Here is a 21,508-nt window from a genome sequence, read left to right as displayed (position 1 = left end):
AACCACTGAGTTATCACGGGTTCTTGTTTGTAAATGAACTATTGAGTTGGATTTGTGATTTGTGTCGTTTGTGCTTTTATCAATCTAAATACACAAGTTTTAAAAATGAATTACATGACTGTACAGTGTATGTTTGTACAGTCTTAAGGAAAAAGAACTGCTCTACCAACATCAAAGCAAAAGACCTTTGTCTTGTCAAATGAATATTGAATACAGTTGCAGTACATGTATGGAGTTTTATATAATAAGTCCAATTACTATAATCACATTTTGATTGGTTCTTTCTTATCAGGCACATAGGTGATGTCAGTAACATTGCTCGTTGTTCTTCATTATATAACACAAATGGATTCCATGTTACCATGTGTCTGTTGAACAGTATTAGATCACAGAAGACATCAAAATGTGGTAAGAACATCAGTGACAAACTCAGCTATCCCCTTGTGTGCCACTCTTTTGTTCATCCCACATTTCGACGTCATCTGTGGTCTATTACTGAACAGACACATGGCAACCTGAAATCTATTTCTTAACTAGACAGTACATATTTAGTGTATTGCAGTATGAAACATTATGTACATGTATATTCCTTAGCACTAAGGACAGAAATTTGTGGGTTACAGTAAGTGGATCTATCTGAATATTAACATTCAGGGCTATCATTGTGTTTTGAGTCACCTGTAGCCTTATTCTCCACGCCTGTAGCAAACTTGTTATGTTGTGGGTGAATTCGTTCAACTTCAAGGGAAAATCAAGCATACTAAGCCGTAACAGGTGTTATGGGTTAGGGCTCTTAATGACAGTCCTGCTATTAAATAAACTTGTAACTTGTAACAAGTGCTATAGTCAACACAACAAGCTGCGACCATTTTGGTCACCATGGCAATTGAGAAAAAATAAATTGGTAACTAAATTTTCCAAACAGGTCACTAATTTGTCAACTCGTGCAGTACAAATTGGCTGTGCTCATCAACAAGGTTATTTGTAGTATAATCACTCAGCCACATGAACTCAACCATGTTTTTTGCATGTTTGTCTTCCTTACCTGTTTCTTTTTACTTTTATTCGCTTTCCTTAACAGTAGTTAAGACTGTTCTTCCACAAAAGTTGTAAACAAAAGCTATTTAGCAGCTTCGGGAGGTTTTTCAACAATTTTAATGTGGGCTCTCGCAACAATGTGAACAGCACAGAACTGTAAAATGTATACATGTATGTCTAAGCAAATTCGCAAAAACATGCCTGCTAGGTTTTTGCCTGGATTCGGGCTTTGCCCGAATCCAGGCTAAGCCAGCGACCTTAAACCCAGGGGGGGCTCCGTCAAGGCTAGGCTGGGCACATGGCCCAATGACTGGCCTATCTGCTGGTGGCTTGCTGGGGGCCAGCTGTCAAAAGCAGGGGGGAGTGGAGGGTGTCTTTTACTGACACCCCCAACTAGCTAGAATTTGAGTTTTCAGTGTTAAATAAGCTTGATGTTGACTGTGTTTCTGGGTATTTTACTCAGTTGTTTGACCTTGCTTGGGGCTTCTGTGTGGACATGGCACCCTGCTGGAGTGGCCCATGCCACGTGCATGTGTGATTGGCCAATCTCCTAGCCAGGGGGTGGTCAGAGGACTTCTGGCCCCTGGGACTGTCTTTGAGTCAATGCGGGCATGTTTTTGCGAATTTGGTTAGATGTATAAGTTTTGATTTTCAACACTAAGAATAGTAAGAGCTGCCATATGACATTGACGTAAAGCAACTGTATGTATGGTTCTGTGTTTAGCACTACATGCAGAAGCTTGTGAGGCAGAAGACAGTTAAAACAGAGCTTACACTACCATTAAATGAGAGGCAGTTATATGTGACCTTAAGGTTACTTGAAACCTTCACGGGTGTCCTCCATAAAAAAATTCTTATGCGCGCTGTTTTGAAGGAAACACCGTCAAACTATATATCAATAGAAAGGTTATAAAATGTAGAATTCAATTAAATTGTATTCTTTTTTGCCGACTGCAGAAGCCATTAACAGCAAAACCACCTACTGAATTCCTGCAAATTAATCAAGTATCAAATGCGATCGTTGATGCAAAATAACTGTGCAGTGTTAATCACAAAGCATTAATCTCTCAAAGCATGTCAACATTTTCTTTCATTTCTATTGCTCATCTTTTTATAGATCTGTCAAGTTCCACTATCGAAAAATTTGTGTAAGGTGTTGCGTTAGAGACCACCACAAGAAAAGTATTTGAAATAAAAGAATTCGCCAACACCTTTTTGTTCTGTATCTATCAGTGAATGTTCTGGCCAAATTTCAAGGAAAACCGTCGATTCTACATACCCTATTAATTCATTTAAAGAGGAGGGATTCTCTCGGAAAACGAGTGCAAGTTTTGTTGAACTTTAATGTGGTTCGAAAAAGGAAAATTTAGAAAAAGTAGTCCCACGAAGGTTTGAAGTAACCTTAAGTGGTCTTACATAATATAACCACTGACAGTTTTTCCCATAGCCTTGCTATAACATTAATCTAGGGCAAAATAATATGACATTAAAATAATGATCATGACATGAAAAGCTTAATTGATGCATACTCCTCACTTTTCTTCCACTAGCATTGAGGCCTAGGGACACAGCCGAAGAGAATGCATCTTGGCGGAAACCTTCCACAGGTTATGAACATTTTCTTTCTCATCTTGTTTCTCAAGGCTTCACAATTGCTAATTGCTTTTCTTTCTCCTCGAAAGATGTTGGTCCCCAAAATAAGTCAGCCTTTGAAAAACAGGATGATATCATTCATTCTTTTCACTCCTCACTTTCTTAACCTTGGCCATTAGCACAGAATTTGTTCACTCAGACAAGTTGCTCTCTGACTTTGTGTCGACCCCCAAGTTTTGCTATGCAACCGTGTGCGCAATTTTCCAAAAGAACTAGAATCACCGTCAACATTGCCTAGAGCAATTTCAGTGTGTCTCCTAGCTGTAATGTTGCATGCAATGGTGTGGTGCAATTATTGGTCATCTGTCATCTGGCAATCCAATCTCTAACTCAGACCCAACAGTCTGTTTCTTTTTTCAACTTTTCCCCTCTGAGATCAGATGCATTACACACCTACATACAGTTTTCTAAATTAACCTCTTGACTGCTGAATCCTGCTATATAGTACAGTACAGTTGTCCCTTGGGAAACAGCTTAGTTTTCCCAAGAATCCCAATGTTTCCCAAGATAGAAAAACAGTGAGATTTCAGGGAAAACAAAACTGTTCCTAAGGGACCAGTGGTACTATGATCAAATTTTCACCCCTTGATTTTTTTCGGTGTATCACATAGAATTCCATGAAAGAATAAAAATGCTGTTTGCCGTTTGCAAATATCTGTATGAGTTCAGGAGATATCTAAGTTTGGAAAATGTGTAAAATATGCAAAAGAGATGACTGATGATGTCATACACTCAACCCAATACTATATCAAGTAAATAAAGAGACCTACATGTATCTTGGCCAATTTGCAGCACAGACCCTTGAAACTTGGTAGGCTAACAGTTCTACAGGAAACACACCTACAGCTATAAAAAATTCTGTTCCCATGACAACTTACTCTTTTCCAGTCCCCACCCACTTGATTTCAATATGTTAGTGATTTTCAGCACGAAAAATGATAAACGAGGCCACAAACTTGAGCTAACATATTTACATGCTTGCTGGATCGTGCATATGAGGCACCCATTTGCAAATATCAAAATGGAACGGCAAAGGTGGCCAGAAATGCCTTTAATATTGGGGAGTTTTGGAACCCAGTACATTGCCATGGTAATGTAACTGTTGAGGTCCTAATGTGGAGCAAATTTAGAAGAATCTTACTGCAAAGAATCAAACATTTCTGATAGAAATTGGATGAGATATCTTTTTTCATCATATTTGATCAAAATTTGGTTGAGTGTATGATGTCATCACTTGGCTAATTTGCATATTTTAAAAACTTGAATATCTTTGGAACGAAAAGAGATATTTGAAAATAGTAAACAGCATTTTTCTTCTCATACAGGCGTCTTAATTATGTTTTAAAACGGCTTCGATGGGAAAGATGCGATTTTCGTCATAGTACCACTTTAGGTGTAAAGTAGTAAGGCAAGAAGGAGTTAAAGTAACCTCTGGGTAGTGGAGGGTGGGCAACAATTGCTTAATTGTTGCCTGCCGGGGCAACATTTAGATTTAGCCATTGCCACGTGACCATAAAACAACCAATAAGAGCATGTATTAGATTCAACTAAACTCCAGCTATATAACAACGTACCATAATTATTTATCTTTGTTCTGGTTACAACAAAGCTTCCTATTATGTTAAGGAGGCTGCTTGAAAATGAATGTTGTAGAGTATGGTTATTGTGACTAAAATTGTTGCACCTACGTGTAAAGTTACATGCTATGTTGTAGTGTATAGTGTTTTCAAGAAGGATGCTGCATCTTATGTAACTAACCATTACACTGTTAGTTGGGGGGAGTGGTACAGTAGATGCTGGTTGCAAAGCAAAATGGTCTTGGTTAGCAAAAGCAATAACAGTAGAGTGGTAAAGTGTGACATTTGTTACAATGTTCTTTACATTCTGCAAACCTCACAAACTTCATCAAGCGAAAGCGATACTTTGGAGTGGTCTCATTACTATACACTATATTCTGTTACAATTAGCCTTACAAACTCCATCAAGATCCAGACTTTTGAAGCTTGGTATAGCTGAATTTAATGACAATTGATAAATATTTTTTTCCATGGTTCCAAATGGAAGGAACTAACACACACACAAAAAGACAGACTGAGATTTTTATTTGTAATTGCAGAGAAAAATGATCCATCATCGCTATTCAGTTCTCAAATGGTTTAATTATTTAGTGTGCTCTGTGATTCTTGTTAAAAAATATGGGCCCCTCATTCAACACATACGTATAAGATACAAACCAAATCTTTGGCATACATGTACGACTTACAAATGTAGTCACATGCCTTTTTTTCCATGAGACTTCATTGACGTATTATTTTTTTTCTCCTGTAAGGCAAAGTGAGCTTTTTGCTTTGCTACTTTTCCTCTGATATCTGAAGCTGTTAAGAATAACAATTGTTATATTTAAAATTGTATTTTTTTTTTTGTTAAAAAGCAGCTATGCTTAGTATTACACTCTTATTTGGCAAAGATAAAAATACTTATTAACAAAGTCAATAAAATAATTGTACATGTATATGGATGCTTTCTAAGAATGATGTAAATGTCAGTACAAGTGCCAGTGGCAAATGACTTGTGTAAGCACATAAAAAATCTTGCAGTGGCAACTGTTTCACGTAATTGTGGCAAATTAGCTACTGTACATGTAGGATGTAGTTACATCATGCAACTGTACTGTGATATGTTATAACGTTGTTATTCAAATTCAGTGCCATTTACAATTTGTACATGAACACTGTATGCAATCGCTCTATGAATCTATAACAGCAAGCTCAACCAAGTAAGGAATCTTCTTTCCTTACAGGAAACATTTACTTAACTAGCATTAATTGCATGTGCTCACCCAAGAAATAAATCCGATTTTAATTTTTTTTTCTCTTGTTTTAAAGGAATATATGGCAAGCTTGATGTTTTATATGCTGGTATTGTTGCTGAGAATGCTTGTGCTGAGAACAAGAACAGGTCTGTAACTTTTCGTGCATTTTTTGAGAAGTAATTATTGCAGAGGTTAGGCGTAAAATTATTAACAGTATCTACAGTGTAGATGTAGATAGATGGATAGGTGAGTGTTTTTTTCCAAAGTTCCTTCTAGAGGTGCCCAGAAAAGGTAAAACACTATGTATTCTAGTACGCAAGTGGTCTATTCTATCTCAATTTCCACTTCTTTCACTTACATTTTACTTGCCCAGTCTGCCTGCTACCCTCAAAACAAATCGCATCCTTTGATTTATGGATGTAATAGAGGTTCTGGAATAATTTAGTGTCAGTTAGTAATGGTATGTATTGATTGACAGATTTTGAGTAGCCTGCAAACAGGCTCCCAGCAAGGACAGAGAAAAATTTTGTTGAGCGCAAAATAGAAGAATTCGGAGAGCAAAGCGATCGGGGTGGGGACAGGGCTTCGTTTGGGCTCACCGGGAGCCTGTTCGCAGGCTTGATTTTGGGTGGTATATCTTACTTGTCGGTAGCCTGCATTGCAGGCGTATTTTGGGTGCACTAGTGCACATTAATTTTGCATACTAGGCCGTCATCTTGGATTTGAGGTGCCCCACCCCACCTCCCCCTTTGCCCTGTGCTCCCACCCTCTACTGGTCAAGCATCTAGTAAGTACAATCCAAGATGGCGTTATCAAAAGCCTGGTCTATCAAGTGTTCCGTTCCAAAATAATGCCTGAACTGCAGGCTAAGTTGTGGTTTAAAACTCTTTGATTTCTGCTAGGAGCAGTGTTAATACACATGTAACTTGATATATTTCATGATTCGATCCAGTAAATTGCAATAAACAGAAGCAAATGGAGCTACAGTTATGACACATCTACAGTACAAAATTGAATGTAACTTTCGATAAATTCTTAATGAAAAATAGAAAATGCCTTAGAATACCTGGCATTGGTTATTTAATTTTTCTTCTGCTTGAATTTCAACCACCTAACTTTTCTTTTTGTTTCTGTGAAAATACACCTTGTCATGTATTCCTTTTGAAATAAACGTTTTGATTCAAATTTAAAGTATTTTTCATGTTTGAGTTTTACTTCCATCAGTGAAAGTATTTATTTTTGTCTTTGAAGGTTTCTTGTGTTCTTTGATGATGGATTTGCTCAGTACTTACCAGTCAAGAAACTTCACCATGTTTACCACACAGGTATCAAGTTTCTTTTAATGGGTATATTATTAATTGTTAATTATTTATCATCATAATACCTACTACCACTGGCTATTCATGCATCTGGGTAATATTAAAGTAAATTGAACTGGAGGCTATTCTGTCCAAATGTGAAGCCGATAAGTGAGAGCTGAAAATTTTGGCTTTTTAGTCCTTTTTCCATGATCGTTTTGGCAGTTTGTTTACATGTAGCTTGTGAATTCCATGTTAGTGCTGTGATACATGTAACATAATAGTGGGAATTTTTACTTTCCAACTATAGCTGATAGAGCACAACAGATTATTCAGAAAATGCACATGTAATCCTTGAATCAGTGTCCAGTAGAAGTTACATGTAGTTGCAGAAAAATCATGGTGCTTGAACATCTGATTAGCTTTGATTATTATTCTCCTTGATTTGTTTTAACTTTCGTACTAAATCCTCTTTGTCACGTGTGGGACATAAGGTAACCCTTTGTTTTTAAGTTAACTTTTAAATAGTGAATTTGAGTTATTCTTCTGTCTTTATTTTCCAGGAAAGAAGGTTTGGGACGAAGTAGCTGAACATTCTAAGGAATTTATACAGGAGTACTTGGAAGAATTTCCAAATGTAAGTCAACTGAAAAAAAACAGCTTCATTAAAGAATTAATTTTTGTTCAAATTCATCTCTTCTTCCTGCTCCTTCTTCTCCATCTCTTTCCTCTCCTCATCCAGTAACATCCAGTTGTCAAATCAAACTGAGGACAGCTAGTGTAGAAAAAGGCATTTTCCCTACTTTAATGTCAATGTCATCATTCTGTTGTTTCTCTTTTAAACAGCGACCAATGGTGAAACTCAAAGTCCATCAGTGGGTGAAAACGGAATGGAGAGGTCAATGGTAGGTACACTTGGATCTTTTTTGAAGGAACCTACATTGCCTTTTGAGTGATTTACCACTGTGGGAATCTGGCTGAATATTGGCCAAGTTCATTTTTTGCATGTGTAGAGTCTCTGTCCATAAACTTGGAAGTCGAGAAAAAAAATGAGGCCAATATCCAGCCATCTTGACCCCACCCTTGGTCAATAAAGGATTTATTATACTGGGAAATTGTTTTTGCTGAACACAGCAGGTAGCCCTGAGAGGGCCAGATAGCGCAATCTTGCCTGCTCAGGTAGCCAATCACAGCGCAGGATTTTACTGTGGGTTAAAAAAAAGAAAAAAAAATCACAAAATGAAGAAAAGCCGACAGGGCAAGCAACCCCCCTCTCCCCCCCCCCCCCCCCCCCTTAGCTATCCACCACTGGTTCTCTCTAAATTTTTCAAGACGGGCAAACCCTCGCCTGTATAATAGGACACCTTTAAGTTTAACTTATCTTGTTTTAAAATGGCAAAATTGCATTTTGATTACAGTAGAATTAGTAATTAAACTTTATCAAACATTTTAGGTTGAAAGCAAAAGTGATGCAGCTGGACTGCAGTTTAGTTAAGGTGAGTTTTCCATTTCTTTCAGTACACCCTCCAGGTAGGCTCAAACAATGTTCAGTGTTACAGTAAAGAGAAACTTCCTGTTAACGTACCTTGAGCACATCTGTGACAAACCAAAGCAGAACTGTTTCTTACGCTGACGAATATGAAGTAAAGTAGTTAAATAAGTTACCAAAATTTGTCAAAATAATTCTTACTAACAGTAGATCAGAATGATTTGTATATTACATACTAGCTGACTCCCTAGAGTATTTACGAACACCCTCCCTATAGAGCGCGAGTTAGAAAAGGAAACTTAGTTAATTTATCCTAAAGTTTTCCCTGTAGAGATTTACCAGTATGGGTACTGTTAAATTAAGGCTTATTTTTTGGTTGTCAATTTTTGGATCAAGGCCGTTACCATGGCAACATCTCATCTAAAGACAGGCAGATATGTTCCTCATTTCGGTCTTAACTCCTTAACATTTCTACTTTCCTTTGGTGAAATTTTTTCATACTTTGCCACATCATGGAAATGACATTGCCTGACATTTTGAATTAGTAAAAAGTTAAGGTTGTTCAGACGGTTTTTCCAATATTCTGTAATTTGTCTTTCTTCCAAATACATTAGATTACCTCTGACAGATTTTAAAAAATAAGGTATTTTATAGGAATTGTACGTGGTTACAACTGAGCCAAATTTTAAAAAAATTCACCGAAGGAAACGCGAGAAAAGTCTCTGTCAATTTCGCTTTTTGTGCTCATGTTGACGTCATAAAACTTGAAAAACACTTACGTCTTCCTTTGAGCGCGCGCAGATTACTTGAGCTTTCGTCCTATGCCCGCGTGCAATCGTAAAACTATAGGGAGCCACCTTAACATTTATTGGACAAGGTTGAGCAAAAATGTCGTAATTTGTCAGTGGCGAGCAGATCAATTATTTGCCGAAACCAAAGGCTGAGGCAAGTAATTGATCTGTGAGATACTGACTAATCACGATATTTTGCGATAACAGAGTTCAGTAACTGTTTTATCATTCGATCGTCAAGTTTGTTTTCGTATTTACATCACTCTCTGACCGCTCAGGAAAGCGATTTGCCATTTTTCACACAAGAGCGTGTTTGCAATTACGCATGAGCAGAATATTACTTGCAACAAAACACATAATTTTATTACGTATGAGTAGATCATTATTTTTTTATATAGACGGTTATTTGCAGGTCACGTGGTGGGCTCTCAGCCAATGAAAAGGAAAGAAAAAATGTATCAAATGATAATGGCTTTATTTGCTGCACCTGTAGCTAACTGTACACATCTCCATATACACTGTACCTAATCATTTACCGATTAATTATTCATCACATTTTTTTTTTATTGCAGATGTTGTTCCAGATTGATAATCGTTCTGAATGGCTTTACAGAGGGTCCACAAGATTGGAGCCTCTTTACAGTGCCTTGGTAAAACTTACGAGTTATTCCTATAATATGAACTTGTGATTCGCCCTTCTTTGAGCTTTGTGATGCATTCTGAAGTTATAACTAGTTACTGTTAATCTTTGTTAGGTCGATGGTAAAATTTCTACTGCAAGGAAAAAGAGGTCTCGCAAACTCACTCGAGGTGCTTCAGGGAAGACCCAAGAACCTTTCATTGACTACAGTATCACGAAGCCGTGTTTCGGTATTTCACCGTACAGCAAGAGTGATCCTCAAGGTGGGTTAACTCTGATGCTTGAGACTTATGCTCAATACCTAAGTATCAGCATTTCATTCGCTGTTAGTTGGGAGCTACTGTCTCCTTCAGGTGTAATTGGCAAATAATTATAAGCCACTGGTCTTTCTTAGGTAACCTCTCTTTTAGGTCCACACAACTGCGGAGGAATTTGGTAACGGAGGTTTCACTCTGAAAACACATCAAACGTTTTTTGTCCAAACTACGCCGGAGAAATCTAAAAACGCAACAATCACCGGCCATTTTGGATTTGTGTTTGGGGAAAACTCGGTCAGGGAAATCACGTGATTTCGTAACGCCGTCGGCGTTTTCAAATTCCTCCGGTTCGAAGAGCGTTTTCGAAAAGCTCTGTTTTTGTGACGGATTAGTGTGGGCGGTAAGGCTAACCGTAGAAATAAAGCTGTTTTCTGAAATTTCTCCGGCGTAGTGTGGACGCTACGGTGGAGTCGCTCTGTTCAATTTGACTTCTTGTATACGTAATTTGTAAGGTGAACAGCAGAGAAAGCTGGAGGAAAAACGGCAACAGACGCAGCTTGAAACACAAAGACAGCAAGAGGTTTGAAAATGGCTTGCAGTAATATTATCATTTATTAGTTTCATGTCCTCAGATTTGGACTAAATGTGTAATGTATAAATGGGTGCGTAAATTAAAAAAAAAACCACCTTTTTCTAACACGTAGCATATACATGTAGATAAGTGTTTTTAAGCATTGACTGGCATTGCCCCCATGCACTTATTAGGAATATTTGTTCTAAGGCCTTTTGAAGAAACACTGTAATAGGTAATATTTCCATTTTATCTAGTAGTATAGTATTTTTCTGGTTATTTCGTATTTTTCATGTGGGTTCATTTTCTCTTTGCTTTCATGTTCATCAAACGGGCATGTTTAGTTAGCTAGTTGTAATAACCTCCCGTAATTAACTGTTATCATTAAGTTTTTTTTTTTTGTAATTCGAGATAGTTATGCAAACCCTCGACTGCATCTCGGGTTTGCATAACTTTCCAGAACTCTTGCAACCCCCTAAGTGTTTAGATGAGGTTATGTAAACAAAGAAAAAGGTACTCTATTGCTTTTATAAAATACTTCGCAAGAGTACGCGCGAATCTAAAACGTCACGGTGACCAACCATGACAGTGACCAACACACAGTGACCGACCATGACAGTGACCAACTCGAAAGCTCATTGGCTACTTTGGTCACTGTGGACAATTAAATATTGTTTCTTTTAGTTAATTTCTATCTGTATTTATTTTTCCTATATCATTGTAAACCATTTTACGTTAAGTTGTCGTTGTTTTTTTTCTGTAAATAGTGTGCGATAATAAAAAACTAAAAAACTGAAACTCACAACCGTGTTTACATACTCTCACCTAAACACACCTATCGACCAATGAGAGCGCGCGTAGTATCTCAGTTATTTTGTAAACTGTGTTGTCTCACCCGTTGTTGTTCCTTTGCTCTGAAGCAACAAGAACAGTTGAGAGATGAGAACAAGAAGTTGTCGACCACAACACCATCGGCCCCACCTGCTTCAACATCAAGTGACAACCCATCAACTGTAACAGCCTCTAGCACTGTAACGTCTGCTGCAGACACTGTCAGGAGGCCATCCAGCGACTCGGGCCTTGCATCTGATAGTAGGGGGATTAGTGACTCGTCTGCGTCAAGAACAGAGGGTTTAGGACCCAGCAGTAAACAAAACAGGGACTCAGTCAGTGGAACTGGTTCTGGAACACAAGCATCAGGTAAAACCAGTTTTACGTTACATATGCTAAGCGTAGTTTGTCTTTTCACCCGACTTTGTAACTGTGATGTCATAAAGCTGGTTGAAACTGGACAGGTATGAAATTGTGTCTCCATGCTCTGAGCTCTAGTGCGCCTTGTAAATGTGTAATAGTATGCCTAGACTTTCCTGAACCTTGCAACAAGGAAGTTACCGTTAGGGACCCTCTATGTAGTTGCTTTGTATACTAAATGACGCCAGTAGCTTCACGTTAGCTTCAGTGCAAATCAGCCGGCAACGTTGTCCACAGCATATTGTGCAAGATGAAAAAAGCCATTTTCCCCGAAAGTAGCCGCCCTTTAAAGATTACCTTTCGACTACAATAAAAAACCGTGTGATATTTGATATCACGTTTCAGGCGGCATTTTGGATCGATGTACAATGTGACCAGTACTTTCGCCCTTCACTACCAACATTTAGGGATTTGGGGCCTTTTTTGTTTATACAGGTTTCTTTGTTTACGGAAACGAACTGTTAAAATGATATCACGCGTCCGCTTTGTCTGAAACGGCTGTGAATTACTGCACAAACGTTTTTTAACCATCCGAAACTAATGGCTGCCCGAAAGTAAGGTGCCTTTTCTTTCGGAATCCTATGATATTGTTGTATCACTGTGGTTTTTGCATTTGTCCTTGTTGGGATAACCATGCATCTACATATTTTCTCAATCTCTAGACACGAAAACGTAAAACTAACTTCTGAAACCATTGAGTAACATTGTACACTACCGTGCTCTAGTCAGCATTATTTCTGTCTTCTGCAGCAGGACCATTCCAGTCGACTTCCGCAAGACAACTCTCCACCCCTGCTGGACGGGGCAATGTTACTGATGGTCAATCAAAGACTGGGTGCAAAGGCGGTCACTGCTCAAACCTCCCTGGCTCTGGTCGAAAATATACTGCTGGTGGCAAAAATACCGACAGTGGAGGGTGCGACAACGGTTCTTGTAGCACAGATAGTTCTATGTCTGTTATTCAGGCCAGTACTGCAAGGAAAAAGAGCAGTGCAGGATTAGGTGAGAACATACCAGTACGTTTTGATTGCTAAGTTCGGTCATGTAGTTTTAGTCATCCAATCACGTGAGCCAAGTCACGTGAGCCATGTTATGGAATGAAGAAAAAGCTGTTGAAGTGTCTCTTCATGTAAGCCTGGCATGAAATCACGCATTCATACAGTCACTCTCACAGTATGGAAGGCTTAACGGTAGAGAAATTCATTTGTAAACACTCCCTAAGAAGGCAATGTTTTGTTAGAGATGAATATGAATTTCAGGCATTGACCTGTTTGTTTGTTTGTTTGTTTGTTTTTTACATATCCTTCCTTGTGGCATTGCTTTCAAATCTACAGTAATCGATTGTAATTTTCCTCTTACAATTTTGAGACACTGAAGCAGACACTTTACGACAGCAAAGAGAGTAATCATTTTATTACGGGATATTTCTTATTAAGGGATATTATTTTTCCTTTCCTGTGGATCATCGGATTCTGTAATTATTAGGGAGAAATAAGGTTTCAACGCTAAACTGTGATGGCTAGCAGTTTTTTTTTTTTCTCGATTGAGAACGCTCGTATGTCTTTATTCAGTATCCTGTGATCTTTTATCTAACAGTCATTCCGAAAGATCATTTACAAAGACCTAATGGCATTGAAGTGATTGACTTAGATGGAGATGGTACGGCGACGATGCTTCACATTCCTACAGTGCCAGATCAGATCATGGATTCTCTGACAGCGCACAAGAATGAGGTAAGAACTTTAAATTGTTAAATGTTTTCTCTTCCATTACTCTTTCCTGCAAGTACAGCTGCCTATAATTCAATTAGATTCAGATGCTACTTTTTGGGATAGCAGATCGCAAATCTGTGTGTATCTTTTTCAGGGGCACTTTTTGAAGTTTCAGCTGTTGAAGGTGTGCCTCTGAAAAATCAAAATGGAGCCCATTGAAGTAACAATAGGGTGGCAATATAGTAAAGTTGACACGCCTATCTATAGAGCCACATGGCTTCTCGCTAAAGGAGCGAGTCTATTGAATTGTGCTAATCCTATTATACACACCACCTGACTTCTCTTTACTGTGCCATAACAGCTTTGATAATACATGACGAGAGAATTGACGATCTGATCATTTAACGAAAGACCGTCTTCACAAGACAGTGCTCGCCATAATTTAGATCTGCCCGTGTCTACCAAAGCGTTTCAGAGCCACCTTATTTTTTCATCTGTTTTTTGACTGTTCTAATTTTGTTTTAAGGAGAAAGCTCCGTTGTGTGACATGTGTAATGATTGTTTCAATTACGTCCCCTCCCCTGACCGGAATAAGTGCCTTCGCACTTCTGGCATTAAATTATTCAGAAGCTTCTAAGCTTCTGACCAACTAGGTTATTTAAAAATAGCCCAGTTGTATGTTAAATTTGCCGTGTTGCATAATGTATACAGGATGAAAATGGCCTCTTTAGGTGGCTTTGAGCTCATTTGGAATCTTTTGGTTTTTTATATCGCTCTGAACGTGTATTTGTTCGTTAAACAAAAAGTATAAGTAACCAAATCCTTTTTTACGGAACTGCAGAAATTCTCGCGCGCTCGTTGGCTAATTTTCATTGTCAATAAGCGGACAGACACATGAATTTGTAGTTTGTGTGATACGTCAACGAGCGAGAACGGACAATTTGACAATTTGTTATCGTAAAAAAACAAATTGACAGCAGTTTTCAATGCGTCCGCCCTGTTATTGACAATGAATTTTGTCACAACATTGTCAAAGTAGTCTGCGGATCCACAGCTACTTTGGCAATGTTATGACATTCATGATCAGTGACAGGACAGACACATGATAAACTGGCGTCAATTTTTTAAACTGCATGGTTTTATAAACATAACCTCAAAAGGTTGAAAAGTGTGCTTTTTATTTGTTCATCAAGCGTGCATGTTCAGTTAGATAGTTGTAATAACTGTTCGCAATTAACTGTTATCGGTACGTTGGTGATATTTTGAAGTCTCCTTTTTTGTTTTCACCTTGTCGAAGTTGATGTAAAAATCATAGCACCACTTTTTTTTTCACGAAAGCTGTCGAAGCTTGGACTAATTGTTTTCCGATAAACTATGGTAGAACGGGCGCGTATAAATTGTTGTGAGCGACTGTTCTGTTCTTGTACCTCCCAAGAACAGAAAATGAAAGTTTGACCCAACGGTTAATATTCTTTTACCTCTTCATGCTTTTAACTTTAATTTTCAGCATTTAGGTCCTAACATGGATGAGTCGATCCTGGATGAACTTTACAATGTTAGTACTTTACGTTCTTTAGCATGAAAACGGGCTTGATTCCGTAACGGACGCCTCACGTTATGTCCCGTAATGTACCAATGCTCTATTTTAATACACACGTTTATTATATACACTTTCTGATCATCTGACAAGTATTCATGTCTTTGGACACCTCAAAGGTAATCGGCCACCTCTTGAATTAGGACGAAATGTTTCAAACACAAAAACCGTGCCCTAAAACATTTTCAAACAACCGAGAATAGAGTTCAAAATACGACGCGCAGCGGAGTGTTTTTGACGAACGTCGAGGAGTTTAGAAATGTGGTTAAACACGGTCTAAAGTGTTTTCGAGCGATATAACCTGTCAATTGAAACTAAAACTAAGGCGAAAACGGAGAAATGAAATCGCTAACATCTATGCTGATTGAAATACCGTCAAGGTTAGATTTCCTTTGATAATAATGAGTTTGAGAAGATTGATTTCTATTCATTGACAACAACCTTTGCGCGCTTCCATCTTAAAGTCAAGGAGGTGTTATTTGAAGGATAGGAAAAATTCTTGCTCGACAAAATAACAAATTTATCATATCAATTTACGACCTTGCTTTTGACTTTTATTGTTCGCTTAGCTTATATCGGTTTTCCTTTTTCTTTTACAATCGTTATTCGCTTTTTATCGTTTCATGCTTTAATTTCCCGTCAATATTCCATATCATGGTATATTTATCACACTGACTGGAATCCATACAACCTTAACATGTATACACTCAAAACGTATGATCAGTTTTCTTAAGATTATTGATGTCTGGTGTCTAGTGCTACTACAGAAATTTAAATTGCTGCCACGAGTTTCGTCATTTATTTCGAGCAAACACATTATTTTTGCCATCATTATTATCCCCAACAATTATAATACTACTAAGTTCTTTCAAGATATAATGCCCTACTCTGATTGGCCTCCTGATGTGTTTAAATCTCTTGTGAGGACAGCAACTTAAGGCGAGCGTTATTCAATATTTTTGAACACTCAGGTTATGCCAGTCGGCAGTTGCCTAGGCGGATGGCAACGGGTGATTTGGGATTTTTAACAGAATGTGTAGGAAAGGTCTCGTAAATTATGTAACTCATTTCCGTCTTGTTGTTGTTGTTGTTGTTGTTTAATCATTGTTACACACACTGGTTACGATACTTAAGCAGCTACTTACACTACTTACAAGGCTAATACATATACTTACATTACTTATAATACTTCTTATTCAATATGATTAATTCCTTCACTTACAATGCTAAGGCTTACACTACGTGTATCACTTACAAAGCAGTGCATACACTACTTACAATACAATACGGTCACTTACGCTACCAACAATGCTAATTAACACTACTTACAGTGCAGTACGATAACTCATGTTGCTTACAATACTAATTAACACTTCTTACACTGCAATACTGATATACTATCGCCATTTGCAATATAATTCGATTGTTGATTTTTTGTTCTGTTTTGTTTTTTGATAACGTAAAATCCTTGTTACATATGCTCCTTCTTCTTTTCATACTTGGTTACGAAATCTCACAACCCTATGTAAACGAAAATCCCGCTCGAGATAAAAAATCATGGGGTGAGTGAACAACTACAGTAGCATTCGATCTTTAAACTGTCCTCTTGTTTCAGACGTGGGAAGCTCCATGGTTACGAGCGAACCGACGTGACGTCAGAAGCACGGGCTATAATCGAGTCCCAGCCTTCCAATTCCCAACTAACAACCGGAGGAAACAGGACGTGGCATCGCTGATCGAAGAAAGACTGAAACAGAACGATGCGGGCAACTTTTCTGGGGGACAGTGTGAGACTCCTGGGCTGCCTGTGCTAAGCAAACCAGCTCCTAAAGGTGAAACAATTGGAAAGTAGTGTCAATATGTAAATTCTCTTCACTTTAAAGCAAGCGTGCTGTAAGGTGCTAGTTAGGAGAATGTAAAGGGCTAACCCCCATTTTCTCTTGATCTCAATATTAACTCAGTGTTGACGCGTGAACTTTGTCGAAGCCATCAGGGAAATTGTCCTCAACAATTTCCTCCAGTCCTATTGGGTAAGACTTGAAAACAAAATGACATAGAAATGAGGCCCTGCCACGCAAAATAAGGTTCTATCATCTTTCACCCCACCCCTTGTTTCTTTCATGCAGTCATTCCCGAATCCAACTCGGCAGCGTTGCTCAGCTAAGTATTGCTCCGTCAAAGAAACCGCGGGCTCCTTCGAGACGGGGACCGTTTGAGCAGAAAAGTAAATTGTACACTTTGTTAACCGTTTGGTTCTATTGCAGGGCCTCACAAATGCAACAACTCGTGCAATCCACCGTTAAGTTTAAAAGAAGGAGAAAGCGTGAAGCACAATCCGAGATCGATCCCTCTACTGTTGAAGTGGAAAAGGTTATATTTCTTTGAGTTATATAATAAAATAATTTTACTACTCTAATTCCTTTTTCTTTGTATCACTGTTCACATTGCTCTTCCGCCTGTTCAAACCTGACCTGTGAAGTTAGACTTGCTGCAAGTTGAACTCATGAGTTTCAGGGTAAAATAGCTGGCCGAGCGAAGCGGGCTACGAGTCTACTGTGAAGTTTACATTGGCTTCTATCCGTCACGCATACCTTATATAGAAGGGAAGAGGCGTAACGAATTGAATACTCGATTTTTACGCTGTGGATATATCTAAAATATCCTTTTGGTTCTTTTTCGATCATCAGTATTTATGTTTGGACGAACCTGTTCAGGTTGAAGTTAAAGTTACTTCATTTTATCTGGGAAACTTAGCCTTGTGAAACGGGAGAAAAGAAAAGGCGTTAACTCAGTGATCAAAATTCACCAACTTCAACTCGCTGCCTTGACTAGTAAACTCACAGTGAGCTGTAGTTGGAAAGTTCAGTTCGTGAAGCTGTAAACTTAAAACTCCTGCTGTAAAAGATAGGAATAACAGAAATCTGCTGAGTAGTTTAGTCAAAACTGAACCATCAATATCTTTCTAGCAATGTGAACATGGCTGATATTTTGTCATCTTTGTTACTGATGAATGTTTGTTTGTTCTTCTCGCAGAGAAATTGCTCAGCGTCACCCTGGCAACAAAAAGACTGTCTATTACCGTACTCCGTGCAACAAAAGGCTGGTAAGTTACGGATGAGTTGCCTTAAAGTTTGCCTACTAGCCAAGGGGCCCATCAGGCCGGAGTTTATCCTGGTTTCTGCAGCATGAAGCGACCTGGAATATTTCCTCTCCCCCCTGAATGGGGTGCTACAGCTAGTCCATCGTAAGGCTACCCCTAGTATGAAATTCTCCGGTACCCAGTTACGCACCTGGGTGGAGAGATGCACTGTGACAGTAAAGTGTCTTCTTGCCCAAGAACACAACTCAATGTCCCCGGCCAGGGCGCGATCCCGGACATACCAGTTGAAAATTGTTTGAAAAACACACCGTTGTTGGAAATCTTATGATGCTAACTACAGTCCTGATTTCTGCTTTGTATACTTTTATTTTATTTTTGTTTTCAGAGGTCTATGTTGGAGGTGGCTAGTTACTGTAAGTAGGACGTTTTCCCTTGCAGTCATTATATTCTTGTAGCGATTTTTATGATTTGCTTACTTTTTTGCCCCCTATCATTGCTGAAAGCCTCAAACCTTTCACTATTTTGGTGGAGATACTGAAGGGTTTGTTATTTAAAGACAATGTGACATTTCTGACAAGTATTCATTCAGAAATTTTTTTTTTTTTTGCCTTCAGTGACGATAACAGAAGCTGACAATGTGTCCATAGATCAGTTCACATTTGATCCGGATATCTCTTGTCAAGATACTGTCTTCCGAGATGTGGTGAGCGTTATGTGTAGTAGCTGTTTGTCTATGTTTAGGTCTGTCATATAAAACTAAAAGCAAATTAGTCGCAAAGCTGATCTCTACAGCTGGCAAACAGCATTCAACCGCTCACAACTACATGTAGTAGATGTACAATACAATTGGGTAGTAAGCTCAGAACAAACAAATTACAATAGTTAGAGAGGAAGCCATATCAGCCTTACCTGGTTTTCACGCGGATCCTCTATCCCGGTGGAATTTGAATTTGGAGATGTTGGTTTTGCGCTGGGAGGAAAAGCGGAGAACCCGTAGAAAAACCCTCGGAGTAAGGCGAGAACCAACAACAAAACTCAACACACATATGGCAACAGGCCGGAATCGAACCCGGGACACATTGGTGGGGGGCGAGCGTTCTCACCACTGCGCCATCCCTGCTCCTTAAAGTAACCCTGTTGTTGTCGTTGTTTTCTTTTTTCATTATGCTAGGAATAAACTGTGCAATTTTTAATGCTAAGAATAATCGTTGCATTTTTCACGCTAAGAATGAATTCTGCTTTTCTTCTGACAGCAAGTGTATTTTTGATTTTCAATTCAGAATCGGAATAAAATGAAGCAAAATGTGCAAAAGTATGACTATGACCAGACTTCTTGTGTTCATTTTACTGAGACCCGTTATAAACGCGTAATTTTGTTATGTTTTGTTTTCCCGTAGGAACCCATATGTCCTGACATATCGCGCGGTGCAGAAGCCGTTCAAATCTCGGTAGGTATTTTCAAACTTGGGTCACTCTGGAAAATGTCATCCTGATTTCGTCAAGTTTGTCGAAATGTTCATTTTCCTAGTACTGCTGGACAAAATCAAGCTATTAGTTTTGAAAATCGCGTTAAAAATTAGATGTCTGCGTCTTTACATGTGACATTACATGTTAAAACTTGAATACAATCAATGTTTGCATTCTTCTAACAATACCTAGCCTGATTGGTCATTTGTTATGTTGATTGACACTTGTCAGGTTGTCAATGAAGTGGATACGTGTTTTCCTCCACCAATCGACTACGTCTCCAGACGAATTCTAGCTGATGGAGTGAACATGGTTCTGGACCCAGGCTTCTTGGCGTGTTGTGACTGCACGGACAACTGTCAGGTGACTTGTCTTTTTACACTTCCCATGATCAAAATATTAATTTCCATGAAAATAATTCCTTGGTAACTCTTTCCTTGATTCTTGTCACCATCGACACAACAGAGAAATCGGAAGCGAACCAGATAAAAGGCAGGAACTTTCCCGGTAATGAAATGCGTACCTTAATTTAGCCGGACCGATGAGGACCTCCTTTTAAGCCCTGTGAGGGTCAGTCTTGTTTACGTTCACAGAAACTAATATCGGAACTAAAATCAGCTAAGGCTTAATTACCATACACTGTTTGGGAAAGACGAACTAACACAGGACTCAATGAGCGGTTGAAATTAATCCTAATATCAGCGGCAAGTAACAGAGTTTAAGCCATCTGTGACTATGTTTAGCTAATCCGATCTAAGTGTTGTTCTTACTGGCGTTCTGAGGTCTGTTTTGCAAAAAGTGGTACACAAAACATGCATTTATGTATAGCAAAGTATGAACATTTTTCATTCAACACAATAATACAATTGAACACATTCGTTCTTAGCTACTAATTTGTGTAAATACTATTCTTGACTAAATAAAGGATAAGTCCAAGTGCTCATGCGCGCAGTTGACCATCCAGGCATCTGCTGCAGTTGGAGGCAAAGAGGATCCCACCATTGGCTATGAGTATCGCAGGCTCAGGGAAGGTGTGCAAACAGGGTGAGTGAGCTGTCAACCGCGAAAGCTCAACACCTCTCGGTGTTTGAATTGTCTTAACGTAATGTTCGAGAGGTTTGTAGGAAAAAACGTTGTAAAAAGTACGGTGAAAACTGAGCAAAATGAGAGGCGTAAAAGCTGTGGAATGTGCGGTTTAGTTTTGAAGGAAACTGCACAGGAACCCTTCGTTACATCGCTGTGTGGGGAAAAACGTGACGGCGGTTTTTCCAGTCAGTGGTTTCTGTAGCAATTTGTAGCGAATGCTTCTTTTCAGAGAGAAAAATTATAAATCACTCCCATGACTTAACGGAATAATGCCTTTTTAATGCATAGTGTTATTATTAAATAAGTGGAGCGTGTTTTTATCTCTGTCTTATTTGAATCAACGCAAGTGTTAGAAAACTGGAGGTATCTTCGTCAGTGACTGATGTAACCACACGAACAGTCGAGCAGTAACCAATAAGAAATGCGATGCATGTTTTCAGACTAATCACGTGATTTGAGCCACGCCATTTTTCCCGCACTTCCGAGCTCTCTCTGGAAAGATCTAAAACAAATGCTATTTGTCTCTAACTGTTATTACCTGGTATATTATTTCCTCTTAGGATTTACGAGTGCAATCAGAACTGCGCGTGCGGAAGCCAGTGTTTCAACCGAGTTGTACAAAACGGCATCCAGCTGCGATTACAAGTCTTCAAGACAGAAAACAGGTATATAAGGAAACCAGGCTTGACTGAAGAGAAACTCCTCGCAGCCCTGTATAAGAAGATCTCAGAGAAAGATGCATGTGA

The 21,508-nt window shown here is 38.7% G+C and overlaps 1 protein-coding gene across 4 annotated transcripts in view; it reads left to right on the top strand.

The window, feature by feature from the left end:
* Positions 1-21,508, top strand: part of LOC110043879 (histone-lysine N-methyltransferase SETDB1-like) — a 44,441-nt gene that overhangs the window by 13,004 nt on the left and 9,929 nt on the right. The window contains exons 9-30 of one of the 4 annotated variants that reach the window (XM_089289418.1): positions 2,589-2,645; positions 5,577-5,649; positions 6,755-6,828; positions 7,365-7,438; positions 7,648-7,706; positions 8,255-8,297; positions 9,654-9,731; positions 9,837-9,984; positions 10,491-10,558; positions 11,470-11,749; positions 12,554-12,802; positions 13,397-13,533; positions 15,020-15,067; positions 16,725-16,941; positions 17,374-17,479; positions 18,143-18,212; positions 18,595-18,622; positions 18,824-18,912; positions 19,607-19,657; positions 19,908-20,039; positions 20,602-20,720; positions 21,323-21,427. In XM_089289418.1, the coding sequence (XP_089145544.1) occupies positions 2,589-2,645; positions 5,577-5,649; positions 6,755-6,828; positions 7,365-7,438; positions 7,648-7,706; positions 8,255-8,297; positions 9,654-9,731; positions 9,837-9,984; positions 10,491-10,558; positions 11,470-11,749; positions 12,554-12,802; positions 13,397-13,533; positions 15,020-15,067; positions 16,725-16,941; positions 17,374-17,479; positions 18,143-18,212; positions 18,595-18,622; positions 18,824-18,912; positions 19,607-19,657; positions 19,908-20,039; positions 20,602-20,720; positions 21,323-21,427 (2,305 nt within the window). Of the gene's footprint in view, positions 1-2,588; positions 2,646-5,576; positions 5,650-6,754; positions 6,829-7,364; positions 7,439-7,647; positions 7,707-8,254; positions 8,298-9,653; positions 9,732-9,836; positions 9,985-10,490; positions 10,559-11,469; positions 11,750-12,550; positions 12,803-13,396; positions 13,534-15,019; positions 15,068-16,724; positions 16,942-17,373; positions 17,480-18,142; positions 18,213-18,594; positions 18,623-18,823; positions 18,913-19,606; positions 19,658-19,907; positions 20,040-20,601; positions 20,721-21,322; positions 21,428-21,508 lie in introns of all 4 variants that reach the window. The other 3 variants (XM_089289417.1, XM_020749379.2, XM_089289419.1) reach the window with 3 other exon arrangements.

This window comes from Orbicella faveolata, unplaced genomic scaffold (assembly GCF_042242905.1).
Source record: "Orbicella faveolata isolate gen_17 unplaced genomic scaffold, um_ofav_v1 contig_2, whole genome shotgun sequence".
Taxonomy (NCBI): domain Eukaryota; kingdom Metazoa; phylum Cnidaria; class Anthozoa; order Scleractinia; family Merulinidae; genus Orbicella; species Orbicella faveolata.
Note: the sequence above shows the minus strand (reverse complement) of the source record. Positions and strands in the feature narration are given on the sequence as shown.